A 21,460-nucleotide genomic window follows, 5' to 3' on the forward strand; every position below is an offset into this window, starting at 1 on the left:
TCTGCATCACACCTGGATACACATCCATCACACCTGGATACACATCCATCCCACCTGGATACACATCCATCCCACCTGGATACACATCCATCACACCAGGGTTACACATCCATCACACCTGGATACACGCCCATCACACCTGGATACACATCCATCACACCTGGATACACACCCATCACACCTGGGTTACACATCCATCACACCTGGATACACACCCATCACACCTGGGTTACACATCCATCACACCTGGATACACACCCATCACACCTGGATACACACCCATCACACCTGGGTTACACATCCATCACACCTGGATACACACCCATCACACCTGGATACACATCCATCACACCTGGATACACACCCATCACACCAGGGTTACACATCCATGTGGTGGTTCTGAGGAGGTTTCTTTTTCCCAGACCCAGCAGCGGCCATCCTCCAGGCCCTCTCCTCTCAACTTCTTCTTCCCTCTGCCTCACGTCCCGGCTAGAACTGTGAGAAAGCCTGAGGTGTGTGCTGACCCCTGAGTGGCCTGCTCTGAACCCTCACCGATCTATCTCAGCAACCTTCCTTTGCTTCACACATTCAGGAAGCAAGAGGGTAGCTGGCAGTGTGCTTGTGTTCTGCCACACACACCGGACACAGTGTGCTTGTTTGAGCACGTGTGGTAGACATACGCAGGTAGAGATTCTGCACCCTCATAGAAACACAGGGCCGCTTGTTAACCCTGCTGATACTGTGCTGATACTTTGCTGTAGTGTGCCGCTGTTCAACACTAACAGAAGTCAGGATCAGGTGAAGCCAGGATGCATCAGACATGCTGGAATGGGTTTCTGACCAACCGTAAAACTGAGACTGCCAGTCAGACTTTGACTCCTTCTTGGAGGTTGGGGCGGGGCTTACGTGTTTGAAATGGCCAATGACATATTCTTCCTTCTGTCCACAGCCCCTCCCCTCTTTAGTCAACTCCCAGTACCAATCAGAAAGGCAGGTACTGTATTCAGCCTCTGGTGCTTAACAGGGGCAAATCTAGGTTCCCACTTTTGGGGGGGCTAAGGCCCTAGATAAAACTATTTTGTCTGTGACCCAGCAAAACAAGGGGGGTCTGGGGGCAAAATACCAAAAAAGGTAAAAAAAAAAATATATATATATTTGGGGTGGGCTAATAAAACTTAGCCCATGGGGCTTAAACTCCTCATCTCTGCCTTCACCATGCTGTCACCATCCTGGATATTTTGTTCATCGTTCCACTTAAGGGGCCATCTCCACCTCAAAGCCATGCTACCCTTCCTTTATAATACCGGCTACACTTCAAGGTCTGATCTTCAGACAAGAGACACAGAAATACATCGACATTTACTTTTCATTCATTTGGCAGACGCTTGTATCCAAATCGACATAGAGATAGATAGAAAGTACAAGCATCCTTGTAGTGTGGCTGTAGACTTCCTGTCCTGTGTGTGTTTCCTCTCAGCCCCCCTGGGGATCAGGGCCGGGCTTGTCAGCCTCTGTCTCTCCTGGACAACCTCCACCAGTCAGCAGAGTCTCCGGTGTCACCCTCGGCTTCTCTAGTCTTCATGCCTCCTGTGTTTCCTGGCAGCATGGTTCATGCTGCTCTGCCATGCCAGGCTGGTTCTGCCATGCCAGGCTGGTTCTGCTTCCCAGCTGGGACGCCCCTTAGCATGAGCTGCCACTCATGAGCACTGTCAGCATGCATGCTGTGTGGATGTGGATGCCCAGTACCACAGGTGTGTGTGTGTGACCAGGTGTGTGTCTCCTCCAGCCCACCAGGTGCTCCTCTGAGAGCATCAGCTTCAGACCAGGCTCCTGCCTCCCTGGGGCTCCTGGAAACACCATCTACGTGAGTAACGCCAGATAAACACCATCATGTCCTCATTCAGCAGGCACTATCCAGCAACGTACAGGGATAGGGGGGATTTGAACCTGCAACCTCTTGATATGCAGTCAAATCGCTCCACCATTGAGCCATATTTATCCTACTTCCTGGTTCACACCACTACCAGCCAATGACACAGTAGGGCTGGGGATCGAAGAGGCTGTTGGAAAATTTTAGGGCATGATCTTTTTGTGGGAGGTCTGGACTGTATGTATGTGCTGGGACTGAACCAAAGACACACCCGTGCTAGGCCAACCAGAGGAGAGGGTGCTTAGATAGCCATCACTGCTGGTGACTGGAGACTGTAGACTAGGCTAGAATGGTCAGATAAATCAAACTAGCTTAAGTGTGGAGGCTCCATCATGCAGTGGGTGGGTTCTCCTATCAGACAGCACGCAGGCTGGGGCTGGGACCAAAACACTTCACATCTCTGAGTTTGCAGATTAAGTAGAAGAAAGGTTTTGATCTTTGAAGTGCCTCAAATTGTTACGGATCCTGAACCTGCAACAGAGATCAAGCTGCTCCATGGTGCCCTGCTGTGTTGCCCCCCCCCTCCCCCTCTGACCAGCGGCTCCTGCCCCCCCCTCCCCCTCTGACCAGCGGCTCCTGACCCCCCCCCTCCCCCTCGGACCAGCGGTTCCTGCCCCCCCCCTCCCCTTCTGACCAGCGGTTCCTGCCCCCCCCTCCCCCTCTGACCAGCAGTTCCTGTCTTCCTACAGTGCTGTGATGTGGTGTTTTCCTCATATGTGATGTGGCCTTTGAACCCTGTCCTTTGTCCTGAACTAGTCTCTCCCCTGTTCACCTTGTGTTCATGCCCTACCTCTCTCCTCTACTTCCCTCCTCTCCCCCCATCCCTCTCTCCACTCCTCCTCTCCATCCCTCCCCCCGTTCTCTCCTGTTCCTCCAGGCTAAAGTAGATGATGAGATCATTGATTACAGGGCATTAGCAGCCATCCCCAGAGTGAAGGCCATTTATGATATAGAGCGTCCTGACATGATCTCGTACGAGGCAGTCCAACCCTCGTCCTCCACGCTGCAGCCCCGAGGAGATAGACAGGACAGGCTCAGCCCTATCGAGGTAAAGGCCCTGCAGGCACACTCTCTACTCCACTGGGTCTGGAATAAAACCAATTGATATTGATAAGAAAAAATAAATAAAATGTATATATGTTGAAGCACATTGCATTCAGTGTAAGGCAGGGGTGAAAGTAGTTTTTATTTCTTGGTGGTACTATGATACAGGTTTAATGCCGAAAATTTCACTTAGCCTAATTATTTATTATTTATTTATTTGTTTATTTACTGTATTATAGTCTACTTATCAAGCATTCACTAGGACTTCTTATAACTCTAATATCACTGTTTAACCCACCTGTATCTGTTTTTGATAATTACGCTTCATGATGACTGCTGACCGACGAGATTTTGTATTTTGCCAGCAGCACAGATCATGAGAGGGGCCCCTTGAGGGGGATCCCGATAACAGTGTCATTGCACTTTACTGCATTGACTATCAAAGGGGCGCTCACACAGTTTGTCGTTGCATTTCATTCTTAACCAGTCATTGTCTTGGGGCCCCAAGCAATTGCTTGTTTTGCTTGCCTTGTAGCGACGGGCCTGTGCGTGTGTCGTAATTTCTTCCCGGTACGGCGTACCGGCCAGTACCGGCTTACTTTCACCCCTGGTGTAAGGACATATTAAGATTTTTTGGGACAATATGCACACATTGTTTTGACTACCAGGAACATCTGGACATGTCCACGTTTCGGATGTTCAGCTTATGTTCTGGAACAATCTGGGTGGTTCTGGAGTAATCTTGGAGGTTCTCAATGAAACTAGGTGTTTCTGGAGTTACTAGGTGTACCAGATGCAGGGTTCTGGAGTTACAAGGTATACCAGATGCAGGGTTCTGGAGTTCCTAGGTGTACCAGATGCAGGGTTCTGGAGTTACTAAGTGTACCAGATGCAGGCTTCTGGAGTTACAAGGTGTACCAGATGCAGGGTTCTGGAGTTACTAGGTGTACCAGATGCAGGGTTCTGGAGTTACAAGGTGTACCAGATGCAGGGTTCTGGAGTTACTAGGTGTACCAGATGCAGGGTTCTGGAGTTACAAGGTGTACCAGATGCAGGGTTCTGGAGTTACTAGGTGGAGAACAAGCCAATCCCACTCCCCACAACCAGAAATGCTCAGACACCTGGTCGGTCATCCCATGCGCTCTACATGAGTACACAGTCATCTTACACTGCATGGTAATAGCGCCACACAGGAAGAGGATGGTGATGGTGGTAAACAATTACATCCATAATCTAAACTCAAAACTAAAAATCCAATCTTATCAAAAGACTTGTATTATTTATATACCTACTGAAGTACAATGCTGTTGAGTGTAGGGTCTATTCATCCTACTTAACCAGTGACCTCGACTGTGTTGTACGGATCTAACCAGTGACCTTGACTGTGTTGTATGGATCTAACCAGTGACCTCGACTGTGTTGTACGGATCTAACCAGTGACCTCGACTGTGTAGTACGGATCTAACCAGTGACCTTGACTATGTTGTACGGATCTAACCAGTGACCTTGACTGTGTTGTACGGATCTAACCAGTGACCTCGACTGTGTTGTACGGATCTAACCAGTGACCTTGACTGTGTTGTACGGATCTAACCAGTGACCTCGACTATGTTGTACGGATCTAACCAGTGACCTTGACTATGTTGTACGGATCTAACCAGTGACCTTGACTGTGTTGTACGGATCTAACCAGTGACTTTGACTGTGTTGTACGGATCTAACCAGTGACCTTGACTGTGTTGTACGGATCTAACCAGTGACCTTGACTGTGTTGTACGGATCTAACCAGTGACCTTGACTGTGTTGTACGGATCTAACCAGTGACCTTGACTGTGTTGTAGCACCAGAGAGCTGCTAGCGTCAGCGTGCCCAGACGCACTGAGACAGTAAGTTAGTCCTGGGACCTTTGGTCCTCCTCAACTATAACCACCACAATAACGACATTTAGCAATTACAACATATGTACCTATGTCATATGTTGACCTGAAGAAAACAACTGTTGAGTATTTAGCATGTGCTGAAGCAACTAACAATACAGTACTATCACTGTTAGTACTATCACTGTTAGTACTATCAATAATTCATAGAATCAACTGATTCACTGTAAATCATAGTAATACAGTAACACACAGTACAGTAACAGTGCTCATCTAGTGACTCATCACTGCTCTTCACCCCCAGCCCCAGTCCTTGCCTTCTGAGCCCTCCCCTCTGCTTGAGGACATCGTAAGTTGCTCTGACCTCACGCCTCTGCTTGACCAATCAGGGCTCTCCTCTGTAGCTGGTGTGTGTAACTCTGAGTGGGTGTTTTGGGTGTTGAAGGGTCCTCCCTCCAGAGGCTTCTCTGCTTCTGTTTGTCTTTAACCACAAACTATGGCACTGCTTTGACTGACAGGATCCGTGTATCTGACATGAGCATTCTGAATGGAAATAGCACTGTGTGTACGATTGTGTGTTTACAGTACTGCGTGCGTACGCAGGTGCATGTTCTCTACAGTACTTCTTCACCTTCTACCCATCCTGTCTTCAGAACCTTAGTGCTGCCCTCCAGCAGGACTGCGGATGCTAACCCTGCTCCTCCTCAGCCTCCCCTCCATCCTCCCTGCCTCCGCTCTTCCAGGTCCACTCGTTTACTAGTCCAGTAACATGTTGTTTCTCTTCTCTAGTCACCGAGGACCATGTCTCCCTCAGCTGAGGTAGGTCACATCCTGGTTGGAATGTGGTGGGACACATTAGGGCATATTAGTAGATGTTGGGACACATTAGGACACATTAGGAGATGTTGGGACATATTATGACACATTATGACACATTAGGACATATGAGGACACATTAGGAGATGTTGGGACGTATGAGGACATATGAGGACACATTAGGACACATTATGACACATTAGGAGATGTTGGAACTTATTGTAGTTTTCTCTGTGTTTGTTGTGCGTCTCTGTGACCTCTGAGGCCTATTCCATGAAGCGAGTTTACCGAATAATCCAGACTTATGTCAGTTAGTCAGACTCATTTCTAGTTCATTCGGTTCCTTAAAGCTAGCTCAACGTAGTTCGAACTCAGTTACTATGGTAACTTGCTTACATATGCTTATAAACTAGCCTGGTCCGGGGCAGGCTAACTGTCAGGCTTAGACCGTGTTGTTGCTTAACCAGACGTTCCTGTAACACTGACCCAACGGGAAAACAATGATTTACCAAGGACATTCTCATTTTCTAATTCTCATCAGTTCAATATATAGGCTACATTTATAGAAAATCAACTTGAATAGCCTACATAAGCTACAACATTTAGCCTAACGCATTAAACAATGTTAAACAATGATTTGATACACAATATAGCCACGTCAAACGTATGGCTATACTGTATGGTAGTTTGTGATTTCAAATGTTTAGGCATCAGGCATAGGCCTATCTCAATCTAAATTATCAGAGTATAATTATCATAGCAATATAATTGTTAACAGTAGCCTACAATTTCAAAACAAACCTTAATCTATAGGCTACATCTATCCTCCATTTTCCCGACACAACAACCATGTTAAAAAGTTAGGCTGCTGGGTAATGTATTGATTAATAGGCTATTTATTTAAAACAATCTAAAAAAATGTCAATTTAGCTTGACTACTTAAATCTAACTTGAATTAGTAGGATTGCGTGAGCTGAAATTAGCCTTTATGGAACCGATTTAGCCCCGCTTGAATAATTAAACTAATTCAAGTCTGGTTTGGGATTTTAAGTCCAGCTTTTTTGAGCGGCCTTTATGGAACAGGCCTCTGGTGTCTGGTTGTTATGACGGATGTTGATTGTTGGTGTCTGGTTGCTATGAAGGGTTGCTATGACATGAGAGAGCGCATCATGCAGAGATCCACTAGCCAAGGATCCATCGGGTCCCCCACCGACTACAATCGCCATAACTACACTCCAACACTGTCACGGTCGCCACAACACTTCCATCGACCAGGTGAATCTTTGCTCACATCTAATAACTCTTTTACAAGGATACGGGTCAAGAGTTTTGGCAATTGTGTCTGTTTTTGTCTGTTCGCATGCTATAGTCCATGAGGGGAAGAGTGTGTGTTCTTCCCTTAAGCAGGGTTAGGGTTAGGTCAGGGTTAAGCAGGGCCTCTGTCTCGCTGCCTTCCTCTGCACAGACAAGGATGTTTCTCCCCTCATCCTCTATTCTGACATCCCTCCTCCTTTCTTTTCCTGGGATCGCTCTCCTCTTCCTCCTCTTCCTCCTCTTCCTCTTCTTCCTGGGAGCTGCTGGCAGGCATACTGAAGCTAACTTCCTGTTTGCGTTCTGGTCCTAATGACACCCGTCCCACTTCCCCTTTCCGTCACCATTTCCTCCCTCACACCAAAGGTAAGCCCCGCCCCCTCCTCCCCCCCACTCCCTCCGGCTCACCCGTCTCCCCCCAAACATTACTACGCTCAACACCTCAGGCTGACTGCTTAACACCAGTTGTTGGTGAAGCCGCACAGACTGCTTAATATGTGAAGCCTCGAAGTTAGTTTTGGAAGGTGACAATTTACAAGGTGTATTCACAGTAGGCTTTCTAGAAAGCTGTTTCGGTGGTCAGATATTGAGCCAGTAAGCAGCTGTCTGCCTGGCTGTGACACCAACGTTGTTTCCTCTGTCCTGTGTGGCGATCTGGCTAACCCACCTGCCCTCTGATTCTTCCAGACTCTTTCTACGTAGGTATGTCTGGGCCAGTCCGGTTGCTAACCCGCCCTGTGGTCTTGGGTCTGTGCCTGTCTGAGGATGTGCCTGTCTGAGGATGTGCCTGTCTGAGGATGTGTCTGTCTGAGGATGTGCCTGTCTGAGGATGTGCCTGTCTGAGGATGTGCCCTTGTTCAGTGTCTAACCTCTGTGCCTGCCTCCTTCCAGCACTAGCTCATTTTTCTGCCTGAGATTCTACCAACAAACATATACATGTTTTTTTGTCGTTTCCTCATGGGTATGTGAGTCTTACTGACTCCCTCACTTTCCCTTATTCAGATGAATAAGCCTTTCTGGAAATGACTACATTAAATTATTTTAGTTTAAAAAACATATTGCCCCTGTTGCATGCGTGCCATGTGTGTCTGGTGGCATGCTGGTCTCCTAGCGGATGCTGTGTGACCCCACAAGACGCTCCTTGGCTCCCAGATGTCAGCTCACCATCCCTCCATCTGTCGGTCAATCTCTCCATCTGTCGGTCTATCCCCCCATCCTCACCTCTGAGACATTCGCTCATTCTCCGATTGGAGGATTTATTTCAACATTCTTCTTCTTCTGCCTCTGTGGTTGTCCTTCCTGTCCTCCTCTTCTTCTTGTGTGTTCTGCTTCCTGTCTTCCTCTTCTTCTTGTGTGTTCTTCTTCTTGTGTGGAGGCACTGAGCTGTCAAGCGGCCGCAGCTCCCCCCTCTCTCGGCCCGCCACCCCAACCCTCTCTCTCAACACTAAACATTTCCACGTCCCAGGTAGGACATGGACTGGCCAAACGCTAATCGCTGCGCACCTAAGAATCCAAAACTCACCCCCTTCTGACCTTTTTTCTTTTTTTCTTAATTTGTTTTGTCCATTTGTCAACCCCCCTCTCCACATCTCTTTCTCTCTACACAGCTCTCTCTCCACATCTCTCTCTCTCCACATCTCTCCATCTCCACATCTCTCTCCCTCCACATCTCCCTCCCTCTCCACATCTCTCCACATCTCTCCATCTCCACATCTCCCTCCACATCTCTCTCTCTCTCCACATCTCTCCATCTCCACATCTCTCTCTCTCCCTCTCCACATCTCTCTCTCTCCACATCTCTCTCTCTCCACATCTCTCTCTCTTTCCACATCTCTCTCTCCACATCTCTCTCCCTCTCCACATCTCTCTGCCTCTCCACATCTCTCTCCCTCCACATCTCTCTCCCTCCACATCTCTCTCTCTCTCCACATCTCTCTCTCTCCCTCCACATCTCTCTCTCTCTCTCTCTCTCCACATCTCTCTCTCTCTCTCCACATCTATCTCTCTCTCCACATCTCTCTCTCTCCACATCTCTCTCCCTCTCCACATCTCTCCACAGATTTTCATTCTGTTCCGTTATTGAGCTTTAGTTATTTTGAACATCAAACTTGGATCTGGCATCTGTGTTGGGTTGAGCCTTGTGTCCATGAGCCATGGGAGGCCACTGACCCCCCACTCACTCTCATCCACAGATCAGGGCATCAACATGTACAAGAAGCCTCCTATTTACAAGCAGCATGGTATGTCCTCTTACTCCCTAACCTGGTAGCTGGATCAGTTGGATAATTAAACACATCGATGACAAGATGAAATATCTATTGCTCTTAACAGGACATGTTCAATACTGTTTGTGTTGTACAGTGTTGGGAATGTCATGTGGGCATAATAAAAGTGAATTTAATGTAGTTAAAATTATATTATTGGTCCACATGTTTGGTGTGTTTTGGAGGGACTAACTGGTACATCTAAATGTGATGTGTAATATGATGCAGGATGCTTGATGCATAAGACTGTATACTAATATAGGTACATGCTAATCTTCTGATCCCATATTTGTTTGTTGTCGTGTGTGAACTTCAAACCATGTTAACATGGTTTATGACTGGTGTGTTCCCTACCCATGCTCCCATGTAAGTACTGTTTGAAGTCATCACCTCTGCTCTACTTAATTTCCTACTTCTACTCTCAGTGCAGTCCTAACAATAATAATAATAATAATGTTAATGATGATAGCAATAATAATAATAATGATAATTATGATAGTACGCTTCATAGGAACACTTTGAACAAACACATGGCTATGCTAATACAATGCTAACTAATTAATTTAGCTAGCCTTAATGTAGCCTCAGTATTAACTAGCCTCATCTCCTCATGTGGCTAGTTCCACCTACTTCCTGCCTCTCTTTCCTTCGTGTCTGACGCTGATCACACGGTCTTGACCCTGACCTATAAAAACACGGATAATTCGTGATATGCGAAGACAAATAATACTTTATCAAACAGATTCAAAGTTTCTTCAGTGACATAACAGTTTTATTATACCTGAGTTTATGTCATCTGGTGTGTTGTTGAGTGGTTGCCTGGTCGTAAGACAACAGTGAAATTCATAAAATTTTTACAGAATTTTAAGTTCCTCTGCCAATGAAAATCTGACAAATTGTGACTTTTTTATTTATAAACCGAACAAAAATAAAAATACCCCAAATTCAATCAGAGGTGTATCTGTTACCTGACTGGCAACCACCATGCTATTCCCACTGACGACCAATCACTGACGGACCAGCTCCCCCAATCCAGATTCAGCTGCCATGGTAGCTCAGAGCAAGTCCGCTGATGACATCATCAAATCTGCCAAGTTCCCCGCTGCCCGAACCCCCCGCCCAGACGAAACACCAAAGATCGAGACTGACTACTGGCCCTGCCCTCCCTCGCTTGCTGCCCTAGGTAGGCTCCTCCCACTTCCTCCTCAGGACATGCCCCTGGAGACACACCAGGAAGTCTCTGCCTCACCAACACCCTCTGACACCCTCTGTAGCACTGAACTCCACATGCAGCTGTTATCTTGCTTTGTCTTGTTAGCTCTCAGACACTTTTTCTGTAGTGATGCAAGCTGATTGGTGAAACAAAGATTGGCTTCACACCAGTGAGAGTGACAGAAACCTTCACTAAATCTTTAAATAGCAAAAGCCTTTTTCAAGGCTTGTTTGTAAAGAACAAAAACTCTAAAGATTTGAATCTCCAGTTAATATTTCAGCTAAATATTAATATAGGCCCTTTTAAGACATTTATTCATGTGATTAAACTGTATAAAATATGGCAAAATATGATATGAATATGAAAATATGATAAAATATGACATTGTGACTTCAAACAGAACACAGTTGTTTACCCTTCATATCATGCCAGTCAAGGGCTCCAAATGAGTTTGTTCACTGTGACACCTTATCTGAAACCTGCTACTCTGGGAAGTCCACTAGCACAGTATTCCTGTGATCAGATTAACTCTCCTCCCACATGGGATGGATGATTCATTCTAGTTTGAATGGTTATCTAACATTTATATCCAGGCCACAGATATGTGATCTCATTTTGAGCCCTGCTGGTTAAGATCATTCTCCTTCGTGCTTCAATCAAATGAGTCAAAACGGGATCAAGCTTTGGTAGCTATGATGACCGTGACCTTAACCAATCACCGATGCTCCTCACAGTCACATGACTGACCTTGTGTCGCTGCTTCTTGCTGGGAAGGGTCAGAGGGGCGGGGCCAGTCACGGGACGAGGAAGACGAGGAGTATCAGAAAAGACGTCAGATGCAGGAGGAACATCTCAGCAAGGTGGGAACATGACTATCATCATAACAAAAACAACCTGCCAGGCAACATGAATGTAAATGTAACCGGTGTGAATCGGTGAAACTCACTCCTCAAGTATGTAGCAGGCCACCTGCGTCAATGAAGAGCTAGCTTTTCTTTGGCGTAGCTGGTGGTGGTTGCGCTTGGGAAGTCAGAGATGGTGTATTTGATTTTGGTGAAGGATAACAAGGTACGGAAAACTCTGACAGAACTTGCAAGACCACGTCTGTTGCATACACAGACACAACGCACGAGGAGTACTAACAACCGCTACATAAACATGACATAAACATGTCATACATGTCCTGGTGTCAGGAACATGAGCTACTCCCACCTCCACCCATCCCACCTCCACCACTACACCCACTCCCATCTCCACCCAGGGCCCGAAATCAAAATGTGAAAGATTCAAGCTCATTTTTTGTTCACATTTATTTTTCCCACACTTTTTTAAAACCTTCAGAAACGTTTTTACTTACAGGAACACCGTGAATTGTGTTAGCCCCACCATGAAACAAGCAAGACAAACGTATTCTATTGTGTATGTATTCACATTGAAATTCAGACATTTGAGCCCCACGACTGTATGGTTACTTAGATAGTGTTGCAATTAACCTAGACCCATGTCAAAATGCAAAAACACAAGAATTGACATTTTGGGACGTGTCAAGTTCAGTTTGGGACGGTACTGGGGACGGTACTGGGGACGGTACTGGGGATGGTACTGGGGATGGTACTGATGGTATCCATAAATATACGGACTGTTCTCTTCTGGCTTCTCTGCACAGATCCAGTCAGGTCTGGGGAAGCTGATTCTGAAAGAGGAAATGGAGAGAGAGAGGAACCGTGGTCGTCAGGGTCCCCCAGCCCAGTGCTCCGACCCCCAGCACACCAACAGCACCAACGGTAACCCTAACCCTCTCTCCCCAACGGGAGCCGTCTCAAACGGGAACAACTCACATCCACATCTGGAGCTTGGTGTTTGTCTGAGCGTATCTGAAACATGTAACGCTATGTTTTGTGGATTTTCCGAAAGCTCTCCACAACTTAGCCAACGTTCTTTAGGAGAAACTGTCAGAAAAGTCTTCATGTGTTCCTCATATGTTCCTCATGTGTTCCTCATGTGTTCCTCATGTGTTCTTTGTGTTCTTTATGTGTTCCTCATGTGTTCCTCATGTGTTTCTCATGTGTTCCTCATGTGTTCCTCATGTGTTCCTCAGATCCCAGCTCGCCCACCTGCAGAGCGTCCTCCTTGCCAGGCTACGGTCGCAACGGACTGCACCGGGTAAGCTCACTGCATCCCTATCACCCAACACAGACCTCCCATAGACCTCCTTAAATCACTATAGACTACCATAAATCACCTCTGACCACCTTGAACAAATCATAGACTTCCCTAAACCTACATGAACCCTTGAGAGCTTCTGTGATTCCAGGAAATGCATGTCTCTGTAGCAGCGCCCAGAAGGCATGTGCAGTTGGACTCTGATGTTACTAACCCTGGTGTTTCTCCACGTTCACAGCCCCAGTCCTCTGAGTTCAGCCAGTACAACAGCTCTGGAGACGTCTCTGGAGACAGTAGAGGTAAACATCCCCCCCCCTCCCCCCGACTGTGGTACACATCCAGGATGTGGACACTGTCTGCTGTGATGATCAAAATTATTCCCAGGTGTGTCTGACAGCCTCCTCCTACTTTTCTCTTCCAGACTTTAAGGTATGTGAGACACGTTCTGCTGCTGCCTGTACCTGAGGCTGTATTCACCTGAGGCTGCCTGTACCTGTGTGCCCCCCCATCCTGAGGTGTTATCACCCCTGCGCCCTTGCCCTGCCCCCTCGCCCTGCCCCCCCCGCCTTGCCCCCCCGCCCTGCCTGGCTCCTGTCTGTCTCAGGATGTGCTGGGGGGAGCCCACTGCACAACCCTGTCTCTCAGCTTCAAGCCTTCACTAAAATTAGTAGCACTGTAGCCATCCGGTCATGTTGAACCCCTGTTCAATCCAACCAGCGGCCATGACTGAAACTGAGAAATCTTTCTATCAGCGGCAAGAAGCAACACATAATGTATTTGTGAAAAGTTAAGTTCTACTTTATACGCGAGGACATCTAAACTACATTGAAACAAACCAAGCTTTTCTGTTAGGATTGTTTCTTGTTTCTAATAATATCTCAGGATGTCACCTGACTGGATTGAACAGGACTTCATTTTTTAGCTTGTCATGAATTTTGATTTTCCCCATCACGTGTGTGCTCTGCTCTGTAGCTCATCCGTGATGGTCCGGGTCCACCAGCACGGATGGACAGAGGAGTGTCCATGCCTAATATGTATCTATATGTTGGATCTAAAAGCAAGTATTATTTATATATTGCCACCTTTGGTTTATACTGCTTCCACCTCCGCCACTATGCTTTTTAATGTAATTTTCCTTCATTTATGAATAATTTATTTTATTCATTTATTTAAGTATTTCTGCTGAGGGTTTTGCCCCTGCTTGGGTCCAATAGGAACCTGCTAGTTCTCACAGACACACACACACACACACACAATGCAGAGAAGTGAAGGACCTTCCCAGCCGTAGCCTGTGCTGTTCACTGATAGTGTGACATCAGTGGCTTTGATCCAACAGCACGATCAAGTCTTTAGTGTTGGGCTTGCCCCTCATGCTGCATGTTCCTCTCCTTCACCTATTGTCTGTATCTGCACACACAGACACACACCGTACACTCCTCTTCACGTTAGTGTGTGTGTGTGTGTGTGTACATGCCCCTGTGGGTAGCATGTTTCCCGTGGTCCTGCATAGCCCCTCCTGTAACTGCTCCATCCCTCCCTGTAAAGGTGTACCCATACGAAATGCTCACTATCACCAACAGAGGGCGTATGAAACTCCCCAGGGATATCGACAGGACCAGACTTGAGGTAAACTTTGAGTGTGTGTGTGTGTGGGGGGGGGTTTATGTGTGTGTTTGTGTGTGTGTGTGTGTGACATATAGCAACATAGTTTCTTTTGCAGTTTCACCTATTCTAGTTTGTTATTTGACATGTTTTATTTTAAGTTCATCCAACAACAGTTTCTAAGAACCTGCGGATGAATATGTAAACAGGATAGCAAAGAGTTGACTGAAGCAGTAAAGCAGTCACTGTAAGTTACTCTTGAGATTAATGCCTGGTGCTTTTTAAACAGCATTTAAAAACTGACATGCTCTCTGCTCTCCTGTGCACCTCCCGGTCGTGTCCCGGTCTCCTACCCTCCCGGTACCGGCCATCAGCGCCACCTAGCTCCTGAGTTGTTCTTCGAGATCTTTGGGATGGAGATCCAGGAGTTTGACAGACTTCCTCTATGGAAGCGCAACAACATGAAGAAGAAAGCCAGACTGTTTTAGACACGGTCCCTGCATGTTTTCATTTATCAATCACTCCTTTTGTGTACATACATGTAGATCTGTCTCTGGTTTGTTTGCTTTTGAGAGTTACACACTATGAAGGAGTTTCCTCTTTTTGCCTCAACAAAGGAGTCATAATTTTTCCCCTGACACCTGATGCTAGATTTTAAATGTGTTTAACTTCATAATGACAAAGAGTAGAATGATGAGAAATGTGTATGTATTTCTCAGAATAAGTATTCACCCCTTTGTATATTTATCTTTCACCTAAAAAAGAAGTATTCAGTATACCACCAATTTAAAAAAAATATCTCACCTGTCCTGTTTGTCAGACTGTCATCGCCCCTGACAACCTGACTGGTCGTCATCCAGTCTTTTTAACTGATTCCTCCTTTTCCAAACTATAGGAATATATTTACTAACCTGTTTCTACTTAAATCTATTAAATTAGCCATTTTCAGTACATGTCAGTACACAGTAACGTTGCTGTAGGAAACAGATGATGTCACAGGTCAGTTCCCCATAACTTTGACTCCAGCTGCCTTAGGAGGAGCACAAGTTCACTAAACACAGAAAACAACACCTGCAGAAAACAACACCTGCAGAAAACAACACCTGCAGAAAACAACACCTGCAGAAAACAACACCTGCAGAAAACAACACCTGCAGAAAACATCACCTTCAGCATGTAAAAGAAAACAACATGAGGATTTCTCAGTGTTGGATCTGTGGCAACCCAATAGGACCCCAATGCTACCAGCTGTCTGGAAAAACTGACTACAGTCAGGTTAGAATACAAACTAATCAGTATTGTAAATGTGGCGAAATATCCCTTTAAAGCTCTGTAATCCAAGCACATGATGCAGTATGTCTGAGTAGCTAGACTGTGTCCCAATCCATATGAACGCTGTCCTGTTTGAGATATTTAAAAATGATGTGATATTAATTTTAAGATAGCAATTGAAAGTCAAAGCATATTCTGCCCTACACTTTAACCGAGATGTTTTAATGTGTTGCAGAAGCACCAAGCCAGTGTTCCTGCTTGTGTGTTTAGAGTTCCTGTTCGAGCCGTGTGTATTCAGACGTCAACCCAGTCAGTAACGCGTGTGCTGTAACTACTGCAGCCGTTCAGGCGCCCGTAGAGAGCTAGGCTGTACATCCCGTCACTGTTGAGCTCAAATAGACTTTTTGTGCTGGAAGACATTTGTCTTGGACACATACAGTTTCAAAATAACATTGTGTATATGTACTGTCAGAGGCTCCAGAACCAATCAAATTGGTGGGCGTTTATTTTCACAAGGGGGAGAGAGTCAAAATAAGAGCAGACTTACATATTCTGCAGGAAAATGTAGCCATCTTGATATTTAATTTATAGCCAATGCCAGTATTAAAGGAATATATTGTAGAGGAGATGGGAATAATTGAGTCTGGACAAATTTTGTCTTTTGGAACACAAACTTGTGTGTCGTTGAATTCGCATTTTGCGCATAATTGCAAACTTCACTTAAGTTTTAAACCAAGCAGGCTAATAAGAAAGGTATCGTAATAAAGCATTATATAACAATTCATTATTTTATTTATTATTTTTAAAGCGTCATCATATCAATTCAGACAGAATTATGACACACTTGTACTTTAACAAAACATTTTTTTGATGGGGCACAGCATTCCATTTGGTCGGCCCGTGCCTAAAACCGCCCCTGCCCGTGGTGGTGTTAAACGTGTGATAAACGCGAATTAAATAAACGGACATGTTGGGGACCCAATTATATTAGAGCTATGCAAGTGGGCCGCCAAGTGGAAAAGGTTGGGAATGACGGATGTACACAAACAGTGCGGTGAAAATGAAGCTGCCTCATCAGAATGTTCAGGCCGCTCAATACTTTAGTTGTTATGAGCTAAAAACAATGTGTGTTAGGGTTGTGGTGTTGGGTCATAAAATACCAGAATACTAATAACAGTTTTAGATTTGGATTTCTTAGTCCAGTTTGCAAGGGTCAACCCGAGCTTGACACCCCCTGACGCCATGTTCTTGCTGCGGGGTGTTTAAAGATTATACAACAGATTTCCACAGAATGTTCCACTGATCAATTCCATCTGATCTAAATAATTTCAATACATTTAACAATTTAAATCTAATTGTTAAAGTTGTACTTTGGATAGTTTGTAACCATTTAGTTTAAATTTGAGATATTTAAATCAGTTCGGTGGGACATTTGTCATGTAGCCTAATATGTTATTTTTATTTTATTAAAAGAGCACCCTTATCTCCACTCCACAACTGAATATCTATAGTTTTATTTATTTCAAAATTGAAACATTTATGTATGTATCATTCAGAAGTGGAATTAAGGGTTTTACAAATCAAAAGGATTGGAAACAAGTCTACTGTGACTGATCTGTCTTGATTTGTTAGCTGGACAGAATCCCCCCCCCCCATCAAAGCCCCTCCTCTTCCGGAGCTTTTTTTAATCTACACCTTCTGGAGTTTCGGTACAACATGCAATACAGTACATCTATGTCTGCATATCACTTTGAATAAACCTACATTTGAGAAACATGTTTGCAGACTACTCTCTGGATCTTACAGTTTCTGGATTTCACATTCAGTACACAAGCTCTGGGCTGGTCATCATGTTTATTTAGGTTGTAAATGGCAGGAGGAACATGAGCACAGAGAGGGGTTAGCTCTACAGCCTGGACTCAAGGTGACCATGCCCATCCTGCAGCGCTCCCATCTCAAGGTGACCATGCCCATCCTGCAGCGCTCCCATCTCAAGGTGACCATGCCCATCCTGCAGCGCTCCCATCTCTAGGAACAAGTAAACATGAAAGCTTTACATCCAGAAACAAAACAAGAAATATAAATAATTGTATAAATAAATAAAAAACAGTACTCCAGCGATGTAAACTGGAAGAAGTGTACCTTTTAAACGCAGGTAGGTGATCACGTTGAGTAAATACATAAAGTAGGAGCCTGAAACGGGACAACTCCATCAACAGGATGAAAGATACATAATCCCTCGACATGTTGGTTCATCCAGTTTAACACACTTATGGTATCCAGTTAATGTGGATCAGGTTTGAATCAGTATTTGTGAATTGTGAGTAGATTAAAGTAGAGCAAGTGAGAAAAAGTACAAGTCTGAAAAAATTATGGTGAAGTAAAATGTACTTAAGTAGCCTACGATAACGAAGTGTTTGTACTTTGTTATTTCCCGCCTCTGATGACAACTATACTAATGTAACTAGCCCCTGCAGAGCAACTGGCCCCAGCTTGCCCCCCCCCCCCCCCCCCGTCTAAAGGGTGTAGAGCCTCCACTGACAAGCGCGACCCAGAGACTCACCCAGGTTGTCGCTGCGGTGGTGAGACACCCTGTCCTGCCGTTTCCCCAGCGACGCTCCATGTCGCACAGTCAGCGTTCTGTGTGCATCTGCGGACGAGCGTTACACGTGAAATATTAAAACGGTATATTTATTGTTTGAATCGTTGTCATTTTTACATAATTTTACATTTATTATAATTATAATTACATAAGTTTTACATAATTATTATTAATAATTATTATTTTTAATAATTCCAAATAGTAGCCTATATAAGTTCAAGTTATTTATTTTATGTACATATCAAAATGTCCTCCAGGATTAATAAAGTTAATTTAATTTAAACATTTTTTTATCATAGGCCTTTTCTCTCTATAAATCCTTTAGACTAAATACATATAGGCCTAATATAGGCCTACATACCTTTTTATTTCACTGTATATATTGTATTTACTGCCAGGGGCGTTTCTACACGGGGTTCTACAGGGGCCAGTGCCCCTGTAAAAATGTCCCTACCCCCCCCCCCCCCCCCCCCCCCCGTGGCCCCCCTGAGCTGACTGAATAAAAAAAAATTTCTTCTAGTAGTCTTCATGAAACGAGGATGGGAAATTGCAGCCTTATTTCCCCCAGTAAATAAAAAAGTTAAAGTAAAGAGAAAAATATCAAGGTATAGAGAGAGCTGAGGAGCTGGAAGAGGGAGAGCCAGAGCTGTTTGTATGATTTTAATGTAGAGCTAAATTAAAGTATTTAATGTTTAAATATAATTTGTGTCCGTTTTTAATGTGCCCCTCTGATTAAACACCCCCCCCCCCCCTTGGCCCCCCCCAGTAAAATGTGTCTAGAACCACCACTGTATACTGCCAATATTTTACAAAAGTAAACAACATGTATTGACTATGACTGAGCCCAAATGAATATGTGGTTAGCGTTTAGTTGAGCTCACAAGGTCCCAGCAGATATCCAGCGCTGTTAAGGGTCCAGCCTCTCTTCTCCTGGGGACGGGACATCACACCTCACTGGGCTGTACAACACTCACATCCTACATTTAATTCATTTAGCAGACACTTTATCCCAAGCCAAATACAAAGAGTTCATGTTGAAAGTGCAGCGGTAAATCCAGGATCAGAAGGGCATAGTTGTGACAGTATTGTGTCGGCATGTTGATACAAGGACAGTTCTTAACAGCTTTTACTTTTTGGGACCAGTGATGCACATGATTTAAACTTGTACAAAATAAATATAAAAATCAATCAAGTACTTTTTTTTTCGTTTACTGCTCTAGTTCGGCTGTTTCCCAGTTCTGATGTCAAGTAAAAAAAAAAAAAAAAAAATGTGCACAGTTTCGAATTTTACCGTCAACATTCTCACCATGTGGGTCATCCCTCGACACGCTGCCAGTTGCCCAAACAGTAAGATAGAGATAAAGACAACAGCATAACTGCTTAACATCTGCAAATGGAGAAACACGTGTTTTTGAATTATAAACAAAATATCCTGCGGTTTCCATGAAGTGAGAAATACAAGATCCGTTTTAGATTTTAGATCTGGATCAAGATCTGGTTGTGTAACATTTTGTTGAGTCTGATTGGTTGGCCAGTCAGATTGGCTTCAGTGTTTGTTCATTGTGCCTTTGAGATAAAACACTTCACTATATGCCTAGCCTACTTAAAGTTTCCGTTCGTTCATCTTTTTTTTGCATTCAATGCAAAGTGCAGTCCTCAGACAGAAAGCAGAGTAAAAATAGCATGGACATAGTCCTATACATGTTTGAACATAATTGTAGGCTACATAGTTGAAATATTAAACATAGTAGAAATTTGATATGCTGTGTATCTGAAATATTTGGCCAATTACTTAAAGCCTATAAGTGAACTGTTAACTGACATATCACATACAATTCCTCAATTATGTAAATAAGTGTGAACTCTTAATTCCATACCTTATTGCTGTTGTTTTCCCGCTCTGATCAGTGCAAACCCAGCCACAGGATTTCTTCAATAGCGACGCAGGAGGTTTGTTAAATACGTCTGTAGTTCAGGCGTCCACAGTCTCTTCCGATTGCGTCGCTGGACACCGTGTTGGGCAGTTCCTCCCCCAGACGGCTGTTTAACATCACGAAAGATAATTCCCGGTGATAAATGCTGTAATTACAGCGGTGTGGAGGGAAGCTCGGAGCCAGGTCAGCTGCAGCGAGAATGCAACAGGATATAATCGGAGGGGAGGTTGTGATGGGGGTCATTAATGATTACTGTTGATGATGATAATTGTTAGCCGTTATCTTAAGTAAACATGTATACACATAGTAGATGCATCTATATGGTAATCTTACCATACTATCTAGCTACATAACCATACTAACTAGCTAACTACACTACCAAAGTAACTAGCTCCATAGGCTATGGCTACATAACCTTACTAACTAGGTACAGTAAACTAGCTATGTAACTTTACTAACTAGCTACAGTAAACTAGCTATGTAACATTACTAACTAGCTACAGTAAGCTAGCTATGTAACCTTACTAACTAGCTACAATAATCTACCTATGTAACCTTAACTAACTAGCTACAGTAAACTATGTAACCTTACTAACTAGCTGCAATAAACTAGCTGTGTAACCTTACTAACTTGTAAACTAGTAAACTAACTCAATGTAAATGTAATGTAGCTACTCATGTAAACTAGATACCTTACTAATTAGCTACAGTAAACTAGCTATGTAACCATACTAACAAGTCTAGCTTCATTGTGACAATACTATCTTGGTTACACAAAGAGAGAAACAAAAACAGACCACTACTACATAACAAGCGTATGGTAAGAGCTGCTCTTCAGTGGAGGTCTTTATAGTTTTTACTTTTTGAGAGCGCTCTCTTATGGTAGGCTACATGACGGTCCTGTTCATCAGAGTTGCATGCGTGTCACGGCTGCTGTAGGAGCTCTCCCAGGGTCTGTGACCCCTCAGCACAGGTAGGACCTTCAGTCCAAGCAGCCTTCTCATATTCATGCAGAAAAATTATCTTAACTATATTTCTGTTCCAACATCCTTTTCAGTATCTCACTCAAGTCGTGCTTCTGTGCTATTAGCTTTAAGTGATCAATTATAAATCACAAATACTTCCTTCCATTTGTGCCCTCTTCAAAGTGACTGTGTGGGAAGATGTGACCTTCCTTCACAGGTGAAGGGTCCACGTGAGAGGATTGAATCGAGCGAAGGAAGTCTGTGTGGCTGTAGTTCAGGCTGTAGTGTAGAAGTGGACCAGTTCCCCTGTACATTCTCCCCGTACCTCCCCCCCCCCCTGTCCCTCCCCCCTCCCAGATGAATTGTCAGTTACAAAAGGCTGAGAGGAGGTGGGTGAAATGATCCCATAATTATATCTGAGCCATTAGATCCATTAGAGGAGGAAAGGTAATGGTTTCATGTGTTTA

General features: G+C 44.5%; 2 protein-coding genes across 3 annotated transcripts in view; one reads left to right on the forward strand and one right to left on the reverse strand.

Annotated features, from left to right (window-relative positions):
• Positions 1 to 17,266, forward strand: part of ablim1b (actin binding LIM protein 1b) — a 23,827-nt gene extending 6,561 nt beyond the window's left edge. The window contains exons 2-21 of the mRNA XM_047047215.1: positions 1 to 512; positions 1,787 to 1,864; positions 2,808 to 2,978; positions 4,816 to 4,860; positions 5,156 to 5,200; positions 5,641 to 5,670; positions 6,810 to 6,942; positions 7,252 to 7,344; positions 7,666 to 7,680; positions 8,354 to 8,443; positions 9,171 to 9,218; positions 10,279 to 10,425; positions 11,230 to 11,315; positions 12,122 to 12,239; positions 12,554 to 12,618; positions 12,857 to 12,917; positions 13,040 to 13,047; positions 13,591 to 13,662; positions 14,164 to 14,244; positions 14,595 to 17,266. Of these exons, the coding sequence (XP_046903171.1) occupies positions 1 to 512; positions 1,787 to 1,864; positions 2,808 to 2,978; positions 4,816 to 4,860; positions 5,156 to 5,200; positions 5,641 to 5,670; positions 6,810 to 6,942; positions 7,252 to 7,344; positions 7,666 to 7,680; positions 8,354 to 8,443; positions 9,171 to 9,218; positions 10,279 to 10,425; positions 11,230 to 11,315; positions 12,122 to 12,239; positions 12,554 to 12,618; positions 12,857 to 12,917; positions 13,040 to 13,047; positions 13,591 to 13,662; positions 14,164 to 14,244; positions 14,595 to 14,708 (2,012 nt within the window). The 3' untranslated portion in view covers positions 14,709 to 17,266. The remainder of the gene's footprint in view (positions 513 to 1,786; positions 1,865 to 2,807; positions 2,979 to 4,815; positions 4,861 to 5,155; positions 5,201 to 5,640; positions 5,671 to 6,809; positions 6,943 to 7,251; positions 7,345 to 7,665; positions 7,681 to 8,353; positions 8,444 to 9,170; positions 9,219 to 10,278; positions 10,426 to 11,229; positions 11,316 to 12,121; positions 12,240 to 12,553; positions 12,619 to 12,856; positions 12,918 to 13,039; positions 13,048 to 13,590; positions 13,663 to 14,163; positions 14,245 to 14,594) is intronic.
• On the reverse strand, positions 17,116 to 20,210 carry gall (galanin-like). 2 transcript variants are annotated; one of them, XM_047046352.1, is made up of 6 exons: positions 19,972 to 20,210; positions 19,401 to 19,481; positions 18,976 to 19,024; positions 18,056 to 18,142; positions 17,635 to 17,685; positions 17,116 to 17,520 (listed from the first exon to the last, which is right to left on the reverse strand). In XM_047046352.1, the coding sequence occupies exons 2-6, from the start codon at positions 19,479 to 19,481 to the stop codon at positions 17,399 to 17,401; spliced, it is 390 nt and encodes a 129-aa protein (XP_046902308.1). In that variant the 5' UTR covers positions 19,972 to 20,210; the 3' UTR covers positions 17,116 to 17,398. The 2 variants fall into 2 exon arrangements, with proteins under 2 accessions (XP_046902308.1, XP_046902307.1); XM_047046351.1 differs by having other exon boundaries at positions 19,386 to 19,481.
• Positions 20,211 to 21,460: the final 1,250 nt, after the last annotated feature.

This window comes from Hypomesus transpacificus, chromosome 23 (genome assembly GCF_021917145.1).
Source record: "Hypomesus transpacificus isolate Combined female chromosome 23, fHypTra1, whole genome shotgun sequence".
NCBI classification, from domain to species: domain Eukaryota; kingdom Metazoa; phylum Chordata; class Actinopteri; order Osmeriformes; family Osmeridae; genus Hypomesus; species Hypomesus transpacificus.